Here is a 14,497-nt window from a genome sequence, read left to right as displayed (position 1 = left end):
TAAAATCTTTTTTAAAAAAATGCAGAGATTCTCCCTCTCCCTCCCCTTATGCCTCTCCCCCAATCTCACCTCTAAAATAAATAAATCTTAAAAAAAAAAAAATCTTTAAAAATTTATGTATGTGGGAGGGAGTATTTTTAGTTTTATTGAACTATTCTGCTAAATTAACATTTTTAGGACAATTATCACACAAAATGTTTGAACATAAGCTTCAAAACTACATTTATAAAATAAGTTTGAGTTAGGTATTGAAAAAGAACAGGTGAACAATAGTCTGATTATCCCTTACTTTTTTAAAAAAATTATTTATTTATTATTTTTTTATAAACATATAATGTATTTTTATCCCCAGGGGTACAGGTCTGTGAATCGCCAGGTTTGCACACTTCATAGCACTCACCATAGCACATACCGTCCCCAATGTCCGTAACCCCACTCCCCCTCTAACCCCCCCTCCCCCCAGTAACCCTCAGTTTGTTTTGTGAGATTAAGAGTCACTTATGGTTTGTCTCCCTCCCAATCCCATCTTGTTTCATTTATTCTTTTCCTACCCCCTAACTCCCCATGTTGCATCTCCACGTCCTCATATCAGGGAGATCATATGATAGTTGTCTTTCTCCAACTGACTTATTTCACTAAGCATGATACCCTCTAGTTCCATCCATCATCGCAAATGGCAAGATTTCATTTCTCTTGATGGCTGCATAGTGTATATATACCACATCTTCTTTATCCATTCATCTGTTGATGGACATCCAGGTTCTTTCCATAGTTTGGCTATTGTAGACATTGTTGCTATAAACATTCGGGTGCACGTGCCCCTTCGGATCACTCGGCATCGGGGAAATACAAATCAAAACCACAATGAGATATCACCTCATACCAGTCAGAATGGCTAAAATTAACAAGTTAGGAAATGACAGATGCTGGCGAGGATGCGGAGAAAGGGGAACCCTCCTACACTGTTGGTGGGAATGCAAGCTGGTGCAACCACTCTGGAAAACAGCATGGAGGTTCCTCAAAATGTTGAAAATAGAACTACCCTATGACCCAGCAATTGCACTACTGGGTATTTACCCTAAAGATACAAATGTACTGATTATCCCTTATTTTATAAGTAATAGACAACTTAATTACTATCCGGATAGCTAAGCATGTAAAACAACCTTTGGTGGCATTTTCTTCCCAAGGTTCTTAGGCCTGGGATGTTTTCTTTTTCTATGTTTTTCTATTTTTATTTGTTTTCATCTATCAGCATTTCTGTCACCTTTAGTGAGTCACCTTTAGTGAGATCTGCCTGTCAGAGAGATTCCCAGCTATGCCAAAAGCCCTGATAGTCTTTTCTGACACAGATAAGCCTGCAAAGTCTTGGCTGAAATTGAGGACAAGAAAAGAGGAAGCAGCCCTGTGTCCTTATAAGTGAAAATTTTGATGCCACAGACAGAGGCGCCTGGGAATTGCCAGTGTCTCTTAAGGGGTTATTTTTTAGTAAGGGATGTAAAACTGGAAATAAAGAACTCCTTAATTTTTTCATCTGGCTGGGTGGGGGGAGGTTTTTTTGTTTTTGTTTTTTTTTTTTGCTTCTGTGAAGTTGCTAACCCCTTTCAGTTCTCTTATCAGGCAGTACTTCCATAAGGACATGTTCTGTAAAATAGACCCTTATTAACATTATTCCAATTTTCTCATTTTTCTCCAGCTTTGATGGCTAAGACGGAAACATTAGTAGAGATGGAATGGAACTATATGAACAAGTGAAGATTAATCCTTTTATTCCCACATGCCCCTGCTTCCTAAAAGTGTTTATTAGTGTTTCAGATATACCAGGAATGCATATAGGTACCAAATTTGAGGCCATATGGTTATATAGTTTTAATTAGTTGATACTACTGAAATCCTTTGAGAAGGTGATGAGACATAGGATTGAGCCCTTTTTATTTGCTGGTGCTCCAGCAATAAATCAGTTATAGCTTACCAGCTGTTTGAATGGCTGTCTGATTTTTCTGTTGGTGTTTTTATGTTTTTAAGATCTTAGCAAAGCCATGTCTCAAGATGGTGCTTCTCAGTTTCAAGAAGTCATTCGACAAGAGCTAGAATTATCTGTGAAGAAGGAACTAGAAAAAATACTTACCACAGCACCATCACATGAGTTTGAGGTAAGGATTCCACAGGGTTTTTTGCTTCCATCCATCAATATACTAAATTCCTATTGCCGCTATTAATCATCCAGCCTGAAATAAGCACAAAAATACAAGAGCAATAAAAAAAGTAAGGATTGCTTAACAATTAAGGATTTTTAGCATTTACCCATTGTTAAACTATTGTCCTTTCTTTTTTAATTCTAGGAAGTTTCTAAAGTCTAAGAATCAGAACAAAATTTTATTTGTTCTATTCTAATATCATTGGGTAGAAAAATGGATACCAGTATTCAGTTAGAATTGTGAGAAGTTTATCAACCATATATCCTGCTGCATGCCTTTTTCCAGAGAGCCAGTTCTAATAGAACCAAGCTACTTTGTCAGCTATCATAGAGGTTTCCCAGCATAGACAGTTATTTTTCCTTTTCAGCTTATAAATCAATAGGTCATCCTTTTCATTTTCAAATTTGTTTGTGCTTAATATTTTGAGTTTAGCTGTGTCTTGTTCCTTTTTCTTTAGATAAAGATTAATTTTCATTTAAAGAGGCAGTGAAAGATATTGATGAATAAATGTAGGAACCAGTTGAAATTTCCATGGCCCTAATGGTGTTCAGTTTATGTGATACTGGTGGGAGATTTGGAGGATTATTTGCTTGTATTTCTTTAAGTCTGGTTCCTGTTAGCTTTTTTTCTTCACTTTTAAGTTGGGGATTTAGAAAAGTCTCTGCTCTACTTCATGTTCTAATAGTATAAGAATTTCATTGAAAGGTTTTAAATGTGTAATATGTATTTATATTTATTAAATAGTAAGCATTCTGCTAGTTGTAACTAGAACTTCTATTTTAATAGCACACTAAAAAAGACCTTGATGGATTTCGGAAGCTATTTCATAGATTTCTGCAAGAAAAGGGACCTTCTGTGGATTGGGGGAAAATCCAGAGACCTCCAGAAGATTCGGTAAGTTTTAGATAAAATGTAGGAAAATTTAAGCTAATTTGAAACGTGGGTTTAAATTGGGGGTGAGGTACTATGGGTAAGAACCATCACTTGAGACATAGACAGGAATTGCTTTGCATTCTCTTCTCTTATGCCAAAACTACAAAGATAACATACTGCTTTTGCTTTCCCTTCTGTTAGTCCCATCTTTTTAGTCCTGCAGAGGACTTAGGAAAGTCTAGTCTCCCTATGACACTCACTCATAACTTTTTTTTTCCTTAGGGATTTTATTTGTTTGACAGAGAGAGAGAGAGAGAGTGAGAAAGCAAGCACAAGCAGGGGGAGGGGCAGAGGGAGAAGCAGACTCTGCTGAGCAGGGAGCCCAGTGTGGGGCTCAAATCCCCGGACCGTTAGATCTTGACTGGAGCTGAAGGCAGCTTAACTAACTGAGCCACCCAGGCACCTCATCACTACCTCATAACTTGACATCCCTGAATATGAGGTAATTCTTTTGCAAAGTACCAAGCACACAGTAAGAGCTTCATTTATGTTCTTTTCTTCCTTCTGTCTCCCAAAGCACCTGATTTCTCATAGCCTTTAGTGTCTTGTACAGATGCTAAGTCACCTACTTAAAGCTCTCCTCATGCCTTGAAACGATCTTTATAGCCATATTTCCCCTGCCTGCTTTTCACATGTTGTATTTCCCGGCTTCTAGACTTCTGTGTATGTCATTTCCTTAAAATACTTTGGTCTCTTCACCTATCGAATCCTGCTCATTGTTTCAGGCTCAGGCCAAATGCCTTCACCTCTGTCATCGACCCCTACCATAAAGCTGCTCTGAAGAAGTATAGTGCAGTAGTATTAGAGGTACAAACCCTAGTTTTACTACTTAGGAGTTTTATGTAAAATGTGAATAATACCAAGTGACTTATGTACTTTACAGGGTGGCTATGAGGCTTTATTAAGAAATACATGTGGAAACATGTTAAACCATGAAGCATTTTTCAGCTACCAGTGGTTTTTTCCACCATCATGTGGCACTTAGCTGGCTTGAGTAGTAGTTGATTGTATGCATGTGTTGTGGTCTTGATAGACCTTGAAGCCAGGGAACCCTGTGTCCTGAGCAAATGTTTGTTGAATGGGTGATCTAAATGCAGTTATTGCCTTGGGAATATGTTTTGTTAACATAGTGACCTTTCTTCTCTTTCCCATTTGTAGTCTGCTGCTTTGTAGTATTTTTCATTGCAGGTAGAAGAGACTTGGTAGAGTGGAGCAATTGTTTATAGATAGTTTATTTCTTAAATGTCTATAATCTTAGGTAATCTAATACTGGTTTTAAAACAATGTTGTTTAGAGCAGGGGTTTGGCAGAGTACTGCCTGAAGGCTACTCCACTGACTGTATTTGTAAAATTTTATTGGAACATAACTGCACGCATTCATTTATATACCATTTATGGTGACTTAAGCTAATGGAGTCCCTTGTATTTTTTCCTGAGAAAATCTTAAATACAGTTCCTGGTCAGTAGTACTTTTATTTCCGGTATGTGGAAAATGCTTTTTAGTGATTAAACTTGTTAAAATTATGAAATACATGCTCACTGAAAAAAAAAAAATCCCATCTAAGCATTCACCTTGAGGAGTTTCTCATTGTTTATGTTGAAGTTAAAATTCTTCCTGCCTATAATGCTTGCCAGTTACTGTGTTTGTGTGTGTGTGTGTATGTTGCTTTGGTCTTTGATTCCCGTGGCCTTAGTAAATGAATTATGATTTATTTTTCTGATTTTAGGTGTAGAATTAATAATATTTTCTCCTGGAAAAAGAGTAAGAGAATTCTTCTGGATAATTTAATGGTTTTAAAAAAGGAACTATTTGTGGGGCGCCTGGGTGGCTCAGTGGGTTAAGCTTACTCTGCCTTCTTCGGCTCAGGTCAGGATCCCAGGGTCCTGGGATCCAGCCCGGCATGTGCTCAGCAGGGAGCCCGCTTCCACCTCCCCTTCTGCTTCTTTGCCTATTTGTGATCTCTCTTTCTCTGTGTCAAATAAATAAATAAAATCTTTAAAAAAGGAACTATTTGTAAATTCAGTCAGATTTTTAAAAGTGTTTGGGAATAGGCCTAAAAGTATAACAAAAATTTAGGCAAGTGTATTTCTCTCCTCTTAAGTAACTGTAATTTTTTCCTAGGAATTTATTCCTCATTGAAATAACCTCATTTTTCTAATTAATGATGAACCTGGGTGTAAAGGTATGGTTAATTTTTGCTTGCATACCTGGACTTCTTTGTTTTTTTCCTACACAAACGTAATCGCTTGATGATAGTGCCTACCTTGAAGGAAGGCACACAAATTTGTTACTTTCAGTATATTTTAACGTTCAAGGTTCTGCTTTGCCAGTGAGAAATCTACCTTTGTGTATTTTGAGAGCAGATTGTGATATAAAGAAGGGTTTCTTGGAATACAGATTGCAGGGTGAAGAAGGAAGGGAGGGAGGGATCAGAACCACCTAGGGATTTTTCAAGTTCAGTACTACCATCTCCAACAAAGTTCTGACAAACACTTTCAAGAGAGTGTGTGCCTGTAGTGAGCCATAGTAACTGATAGGAATGCAGAGTTGATACTGAAAAAGAATAAGTAAATAGAATTCTGGATATAATTTGATTTTGTGAAGTCTTTTCTCTGTTTATAATAGTGTTAAGTCTTCATTAAAAATTCTGAAACCTGGTTTTAAGCATCTTTAAGAAAGTATGTTTATAATCCCATGTGTCCTTAATGTTGAAGGTTTCAGAGTTCTGAGGCAAAAGATAAGTTTGCTCCTTTATGTCCTGAGCTTCTTGAAGGTACAAATGTTACACTTTGCATGTTAACAACTTTCACAAATAGTTCTGAGAATGAGGATCATGGGACAATGTTGTTTACCTTGCTTCCCTTGCTTTCCTACATTCCTCCAGCTCCCTATCTCCCTATCTCCTTCACTACACGTAGTCTGTAGTGAAGAGATTGTCTGTCTCTTGTCATGGAGATTATACAGAGACCAGTTTTCCTTTCAAAGAATACCTTTCTTTAGTATACACAGTTTTTTGCTTTTGGGTTTTTTTTTCTTTTTTTTTAAGATTTTATTTATTTATTTATTTATTTATTTATTTATTTATTTGAGAGAGAGTGAGAGCACAGAGGAGAGTGAGGGAGAAGCAGACTCCCTAATGAGCAGGGAGCTGGGGGCTGGACCTTTGACTCTGAGATCATGAGCTGAGCCAAAGACAAACACAGGCCATCCAGGCACCCCTGTACACATGTTTTGTCTTTTAAATATGGGTGATACTTTAGTCTCCTAACTGAAAAGAAAGTATTGTGGGAGAATAGTTATTTAGAGTAAGATTTGTCCTATCAGCCTTGCATCAAAGCTGTGCTCATAAACACTGTTATTATAATAGAGTATTTCTGTTTTTGTTTGTTTGTTTTATTTATTTATTTATTTATTTGACAGAGAGGTCACAAGTAGGCAGAGAGGCAGGCAGAGAGAGAGGGAGAAACAGGCTCCCCACTGAGCAGAGAGCCCGACGCGGGGCTAGATCCCAGGACCCTGAGATCATGACCTGAGCCGAAGGCAGAGGCTTAAACCGCTGAGCCACCCAGGCGCCCCAGAGTATTTCTGTTTTTATATAGGAGTTGGCAACTACCAGTTGGCCATCTTGTTTTATAAATAAAGTTTTATTGGAACACAGTCTATACCTATTGTCCTGTGACAGTGACAGAGCTGAATAGTTGGAATTGTGCCCATGTGGCTTATATAACCTAACGTCCTTCCTTCCTGGCCCTTTATGGAAAAGTTTTGCTGACCCCATTTTAGTATACTTATTTATATATTTATATATATATTTATTTGTATATATATATATAAAAATATTTATCATTTATATATATATTATATATATTTATAGTTTTTTTACTTCTTTGGCCTCCAGATAGTTCAGACAGTACTATAATACCATTGCCTGTATTCACTGTAACTTACTCATTGTGTAACTAGAAGACTGTATCTCCTATTCCCTTCCCCCACTTTGCTCACTCCCCTCACCCTTCACAACCACGAGTTTGTTCTGCACATACGTGTTTGTTTTGGAAAGCCTATTGAGTCCACCGGTGCCTGCCCAGCTCAATTGATAAAGTATCTGACTCTTGATCTTAGGGCTGAGTTCAAACCCCACATTGGGCATGGAGCCTACTTAAAAAAAAAATAAATAAATAAAGGAGTCCATGTTATTTGATTAACGGGTAAGAGAAAAGAATTCAGTTTATGAAGTTAAGGTGTAAGGCTCTGCTCCAATTTTGTGACTATTAATTATGTAAATGTTATATATATCAAGGTAAACTTGATATTTAGCTATATAACAAAAGAAAGTTTTATTTATTTATTTAAGATTTTATTTATTTGACACAGAGAGAGATAGTGACAGAGAGCACAAGCAGGGGAAGCAGCAGGCAGAGGGAGAGGGAGAAGCAGGCTCTCCACTGAACAAGGAGCCTAATGTAGATCATGACCTGAGCTGAAGGCAGATGTTTAAATGACTGAGCTACCCAGATGTCCCAAAAGAAAGTTTTATAAAAACGTATTAAGGTAAATATTTGGATTAGAACAAGGAAGGACCAGTGAGCATGTACAGCTTCATTTGACCATTTCATTGTTTTCTAGAGAGGCTGTATCTTGTTCCTGACCAAACTTAATGTTTGAATTTATGTGTTGGATAGAGAGGGATGGGAACTAGATAAACAAAGAGGTACAGAGCCTGCTTAAGAAGGTACTGTGGCCAGTAGTTTCTTTTGAACTTGAACTTAAAACCTAACATTATCACCTGGCTGACAATGATCTCTGGTGATAATAGGGTACATTCTCATTTATGTAAAAAAATGTTCTCTAAAGAAGTTTTTTCCATTTAGATAGGAACACAAGGTCCTTGGTTGACTTGTCATTGTTCTTGTTTTAAAGCTCCCAAAAAGGTGAGGATTTATTTGTAAATGGCGAAGAGTTATATAGGGTCAGCTCTTTTTTTTTTTTTTTTTAAGCAGAGAATTGTCATGAAAAATATCACATAATTGATTTTCGCTTCAACAGATTTTTTTTGTGCTACATAAAATAATTGAGAGCTTTTCTTAGTCTATCAATAAAAAACATTTAAAATGTATATGTTTAAATGGTAAGGCATTCTGAGAAAGTTAGTGTATATGTGCAGAGTAAAAATACACAGTGGTTTTTTTTTTTTTGAAGATGAATCATAGTATATGGTGCAGCTAATGTTTGCACATCTTTTTTGAAAGACTTACTAGAGGCAGTTTGGCTGAGGATTTGACATGATGTGACACAGGATGGTTTGCTTTGAGCATCCCTTGTTGGGTGAAAATTTTCCAACTGCAATTAGCTAATGGTATAGCCATTAGAGACTTGTTTTGTGTGTGTACAAAGAAAAATAAGATCTTGAATGTAAAAGGAAATAGTGACATTTAAGAAAATGGCCCTAAGGATATGGCTGGATACCAAGGATTTAATCTTTTCCTTGATTTTAAAGTTTTAAACTGGTAATATATAGAACTACTAATAAGCAAATATGTATATACTAATTTAGCAAATATTGCTAAAGATCTAATTCCCTACTTCTGATTCCATGACAAAATCAATAGTATTTAATTTTCCCCAGGACTACCTTCCTTCACATGCCTTTCTTTATATACAGGGCCTTTATTTCTGGAAGGGAATGTGACAAAGAAGGCTGATTTGGAGACTTTTATTTTTAACTCCATTTTGGTTACTTATTTCACTACAGAAATAGTAATGGTAAATATGTGGCCGTTTTAATGTCAGTTCCATGATTGGCTTTGAGAGGCTCCACATAATTGTGTTAGAGCAAGGTCTCTAACGGCTACCCTGTGTCTAGAACAAAGGACAATCTAGTCCCACAATATTGAGTTCTTTGGAAAAATCGTAACATGGGTATAGATGGTAGTACACTCTGTGAACATGCCATTGCCCCCTGCCCAGCCCTTACACACAGATTTTGGACATTGGCTCATGTTTTTCAAGACCTAATAGAAATAATTTTATTTATTATAATCTCCAAGTTTATCTTTTATGTAGGCATTTTATGTCTTAAAATCAGATGAAAAAATATATCTGTGAGGTTCTTCTATCTTACATCTTCAACGGGGGTACAGCTGTGTGGGAATTTACATTTATTAACTATATAATAGCCCTGAACCTACAAGATGGATAGACCAATCCTACCCACAGTCCTTTCTATCCTGTAATTTCCTGGGGATATTTTACAGTTCAAACCCATGTTGACCCTTGAATAAGATGTGTTCGAACTGGGTGCCTAGGTGGCTCAGTGGGTTAAAGTCTCTGCCTTCGGCTCAAGTCCTTGATCTCAGGGTCCTGGGATCGAGCCCCGCATCAGGCTCTCTGCTCAGCAGGGAGCCTTCTTCCTCCTCTCTCTCTGCCTACTTGTGATCTCTGTCAAATAAATAAATAAAATCTTAAAAAAAAAAGACGCTTTCGAACTGTCTGGGTCCAGTTATGCATGAGTTTTTTACAATACTGTAAATGTATTTTCCCTTCCTTATGATTTTCTTTTCTCTAGCTTACCTTCTTATAAGAATACAGTATATAATACACGTACAAAATATTATTGGTATACAATTCTCTAGCTTACCTTCTTATAAGAATACAGTATATAATACACATACAAAATATTGGTAAGGCTTCCCGTTAAGAGTAGTCTATTAGTAGTTAACTTTTGGTGTAATCAAAAGCTAATATACAGATTTTTGACTGCCGCACCTCTCACATTGTTTAAGGGTCAAATGTAATTCTTTTTCCTTATTTTAGATGAGATGTGGACAGCAGACTCTCTGCTTGTCCTACTGTGTAGTCAAGATGAGACCAGGATGTTTATACCAGACATCTCAATCTGGGAGGTCTTTGCAGGGATTTAAGCCCTTTAGAATTCTTGAAATTACAGGTAAAACTGTATAAAATTTTTTTTTTCAGGATAGATTTCCTAGTTTCCATCAGATTTCAAAAAGTTTCATGACCTGTATAGATTAAGAACTTCTCTCTCTCTCTCTCTCTCTCTCTCTCTTTTTCCAGCATTAACATACAACTTTATTCTCTCTTTTTAATGAAGAATACTCTTGAATCTCATTGAAGAAACTCTTCTTGGCCTCTGCCAGTCACTAGCTGGCTCTATAAAAATAAGTGTTCTTCTCTCTTCAGCATTTTGGCCTCGAATTTGTGGAGGAAATGGGCCCAGAAATGGCTAACTACAGAGCAGTGCAACAAGCAGTTCATAAGGTGGTGTGGAAGCATCTAACTTCCATGAGGGCTCAGGAAAGACATCCTGGTGTTAAGATAGTCTCCTGAGTAACCCTGAGGCAGGACTTCTCTGAGGATAGAAGGAAAATTAAAGAGGAAAAAAGCCTTGAGAATAATAGGGGAGTAGAAATCATAGGCTTATAGCATGTAGCTCATCTTCTGGTTATGGAGCATATGGTGGGTATGTCTGTTTCCCCAAGTCTAGAGTCAGATGCTGTGTCTTTTTATCTGCCTCTTTTATTGTAGCTCCTGTTCATTGGCTGAGGTTCTCAGCCAGGGGCTTCCCCTGGAGAGCTGATAGAAACTATCGTTCTCATTGAAGAGAGACATTAAGGGTGGAAGATTGGAACAGAATTTAAAAAACATGCTTCACTATATAACTCAGTTTGTTTAGATTTTTCAACATTGTAAAACAGAAACCCAAAATAGATTAAAATTAGATGCTTATTCTTGTTTTGGCAGGGTTTTTGGTAATTTCGGTAAACCTGATAAGGTTAACCAGCATTTTAGCTGTTAATGGCTTTTATTTTTGAATGTCAGGTTTATTGAGGTATAATTTGCATATAATAAATTTAACTCTTTTTAGTGTTAAGTGTTATGAAATTTTAGTAAATGCATATAGTCATGTAACTACTATCAAAATAGAAAATTAGAACTTTTCCATCATCCCCAACAATTTCTTTGCACTACTTCAAAATATACTACTTCTTAAACCCTTTGCAGGGTTCTGGTTCCCACTTTACCTCTTCCCTTAAATACACAATCTGAGAAAATACGTATTTTTCTAATATACTGCCTTTTCATTCATTCATACTTCTCCCAAGAAAGAAGTCAGCCTAGTTTCACCTTCAACTGGTCGTTTTCTTAGCCTTTATTCACCCACCCAGACCTATACCTTAATCTTCTATAAAGATTTTTATAGACTGTGGCCTTTCCCCTTTCCCTTCTACATTCTTTCAGGGCTGCTCTAGCAATGTGAATTAGGTAATTAAAATAGCAGTATACTCTACACTGCTTTAATTACTGGCTATTTAGTACTACAGAGTTTAGAGCTAGTATACAGCATAAAAGGATGATGTTAAGAGGCTTCAGTTTTATTTTTTAGGGAATTTGTGGTTATCAGTTATTTGGAAGCTTTTTTTTTGTCCACAGACTAACAGGAGGGTTAGCATATAAGAAACATACAAGTTTGATTTTAGTAAAGAGCAGTCCTAGTCACCTAAGCAGATTAGGTTGGATTTTGAACATCTTATCTCTTATATTAGAACTTTTTTCCAATTCCCTGGGTCATCTACCTTTGTCTTTCCTAATCCATGCTGAAGTGGGAAGTTCTTTGAAAACTACTTTGCTGATAAGAATATGGGCCAAATACACCACAAGGTTAACTACTACTTTTATGACTTCAGCTGACTTCTATAAAAGGGTTATGAATATAGACCTGTTTGTAGTGTTTGAATTTTTCTTTTACTATCTGCATATATGACTTTTTTCACGTTTTTATTTAAAATTCCAGTTAGTTAACATACAGTGTAATATTAGTTTCAGGTATAGAATTTAGTGATTCATCACTTACATACGATACCCAGTGCTCATCATAAGTGCCCTCCTGTCACCCACTTAACCCATCCACTGCTCACCTCCCCTCCAGTAAGCCTCTGTTTTTTTGTAGCTGAGAGTCTGTTTTCTGGTTTGCTTCTCTCTTTCTCTGCAACCCCCATTCCCATGTTCATGTGTTTTGTTTCTTAAATTCCATATATGAATGAAATCATATGGTTATTTGTCTTTCTATGACAGACTTATTTCACTTAGCATAATACTTCCTGCTCGTTGCAAATGGTAAGATTTCATTCTTTTTGATGGCTGAGTTGTGTGTGTGTGTGTATACACACATACATACCATCACGTCTTATTTGTCTGTTCCTCAGTCAGTGGGCATTTGGGCTCTTTCTGTAAGTTGGCTATTATTGATAATGCTGCTATAAATATTGGGGTGCATGTACTTTACTGATACTTCAAATCAGTATTTTTGTATCCTTTAGGTAAATACCTAGTAGTACAATTGGTGGGTTATAGGGTAGTTCTATTTCTTACTTTTTGAGGAACCTCCATACTGTCTTCCAGAGTGGCTGTAACAGTTTGCATTCCCACCAGCAGTGTAAGAGAGTTCCCCTTTCTCTGCATCTCTGCATCCTCACCAACCTCTATTGTTTCCTGTGTTGTTAATTTTAGCCATTCTGACTGGTGTATGGTGATATTGTAGTTTGGATTTGTATTTACTTGATGGTGAGTGATGTTGACCATCTTTCCATGTGTGTGTTAGCCATCTGTATGTCTTCTTTGGAAAAATGTCTATTCATATCTTCTGCCAAAAAAACCCCCCATTTTTTAACTGGGTTATTTTTTGGGGGTGTTGAGTTTTATAAGTTCTTTATATATTTAGGATACTAATCCTTTATCAGATATATCATTTGCAAATATTTTCTCCCATTCTGAAGGTTGCCTTTCACTGTGCAGAAGCTTTTTATCTTGAGGAAGTCCTAGAGTTCATTTTCGGTTTTGTTTCTCTTCCCATTGGAGACATATCTAGCAAGAAGTTGATACAGCTGATGTCAAAAAGGTTACTGCCTCTAGGATTTTGATGGATTCCTGTCTTACGTTTAGGTCTTTCATCCATTTGAATTTATTTTTATGTATGGTGTAAGAAAGTAGTCCAGTTTCATTCTTTTGCATATTGTCCAATTTTCCCAGCACTATTTGTTGAAAAAACCATCTTTTTTCCATTGGATATTCTTTCCTGCTTTGTCGAAGATTAGTTGACCATGGAGTTGGGAGTCCATTTCTGGGTTATCTATTCTATTCCATTGATGCATGATTCTGTTTTTATGCCAGTACCATACTGTCTTGATGACTGCAACTTTGTACTATAACTTGAAGTCTGGAATTGTGATGCCTCCAACTTTACTTTTGTTTTTCAAGATTGCTTTGTCTATTTCAGGTCTTTCGTGGTTCCATACAAACTTCAGGATTGTTTGTTCTAGTTCTGTGAAAAATACTATTGATATTTTGATAGGAATTGCATTAAATGTGTAGATTGCTTTGGGTAGTATGGACGTTTTAACAATATTTGTTCTTCAATTCATGAGCATGGAATGTCTTTCCATTTCGTTGTGTCATCTTCATTTTCTTACATCAGTATTTTATGATTTTCAGAGTACAGGACTTTCATCTCTTTGGTTAAAATTATTCCACTATATTTTTGGTGCAGCTGTAAATGGGATTGATTCCTTGGTTTCTCTTTCTGCTTTGTAGAAATTACTGGTTTGTAGAAATGCAACAGATTTCTGTATATCAATTTTGTATCTTGAGACTTCACTGAATTTGTGTATCAGTTCTAGCAATTTTTTGGTGGAGTTTTTTGGGTTTTCTATATCAAGTATCATGTCATCTGCAAATAGTGAAAGTTTGACTTCTTCCTTGCTGATTTGGATGCCTTTTCTTTCTTTTGTTTTCTGATTGCTGCAGCTAGAACTTCCAGTACTATGTTGAACAACAGTGGTGAGAGTGGACATCCCTATCTTATTCCAGACTGTAGAGAAAAGCTCTCAATTTCCTCGTTGAAGATGATATTAGCTGTGGGTTTTTCATCTATGGCCTTTATGATTTTTTTTTTAAATAATGTTATTTATTTGACAGAGAGAAATCACAACTAGGCAGAGAGACAGGCAGAGAGAGAGAAGGAAGCAGGCTCCCTGCGGAGCAGAGAGCCCGATACGGGGCTCGATCCCAGGACTTTGGGATCATGACCTGAGCCAAAGGCAGAGGCTTTAACCCACTGAGGCACCCAGGCACCCCTGGCCTTTATGATTTTTGAGATGTGATCTCTTTCCCTACTTTCTTGAGGGATTTTATCGTGAATGGATGTTGTACTTTGTCAAATGCTTTTTCTGCATCTATTGAGAGGATCATAAAGTTCTTATCATTTCTTTTATTAATGTGTTTTATGTTGATTGATTTGCAAATATTGAACTGCCCTTGCATCCTGGGAATAAATCCCACTTGATCGTGG

At 36.7% G+C, this 14,497-nt stretch overlaps 1 protein-coding gene across 3 annotated transcripts in view; it reads left to right on the top strand.

Moving 5' to 3' along the window:
* The window catches only part of UGP2 (UDP-glucose pyrophosphorylase 2), a 70,625-nt gene that overhangs the window by 17,175 nt on the left and 38,953 nt on the right, over positions 1-14,497 (top strand). For all 3 annotated transcript variants that reach the window (XM_045978756.1, XM_045978755.1, XM_045978754.1), the window contains exons 2-3: positions 2,026-2,153; positions 2,985-3,092. In XM_045978756.1, coding sequence (XP_045834712.1) covers positions 2,040-2,153; positions 2,985-3,092 — 222 coding nt within the window. In that variant the 5' untranslated portion in view covers positions 2,026-2,039. The remainder of the gene's footprint in view (positions 1-2,025; positions 2,154-2,984; positions 3,093-14,497) is intronic.

The sequence above is a fragment of the Meles meles genome, chromosome 15, assembly GCF_922984935.1.
Source record: "Meles meles chromosome 15, mMelMel3.1 paternal haplotype, whole genome shotgun sequence".
In the NCBI taxonomy this organism is placed as follows: Eukaryota; Metazoa; Chordata; class Mammalia; order Carnivora; family Mustelidae; genus Meles; species Meles meles.
Note: the sequence above shows the minus strand (reverse complement) of the source record. Positions and strands in the feature narration are given on the sequence as shown.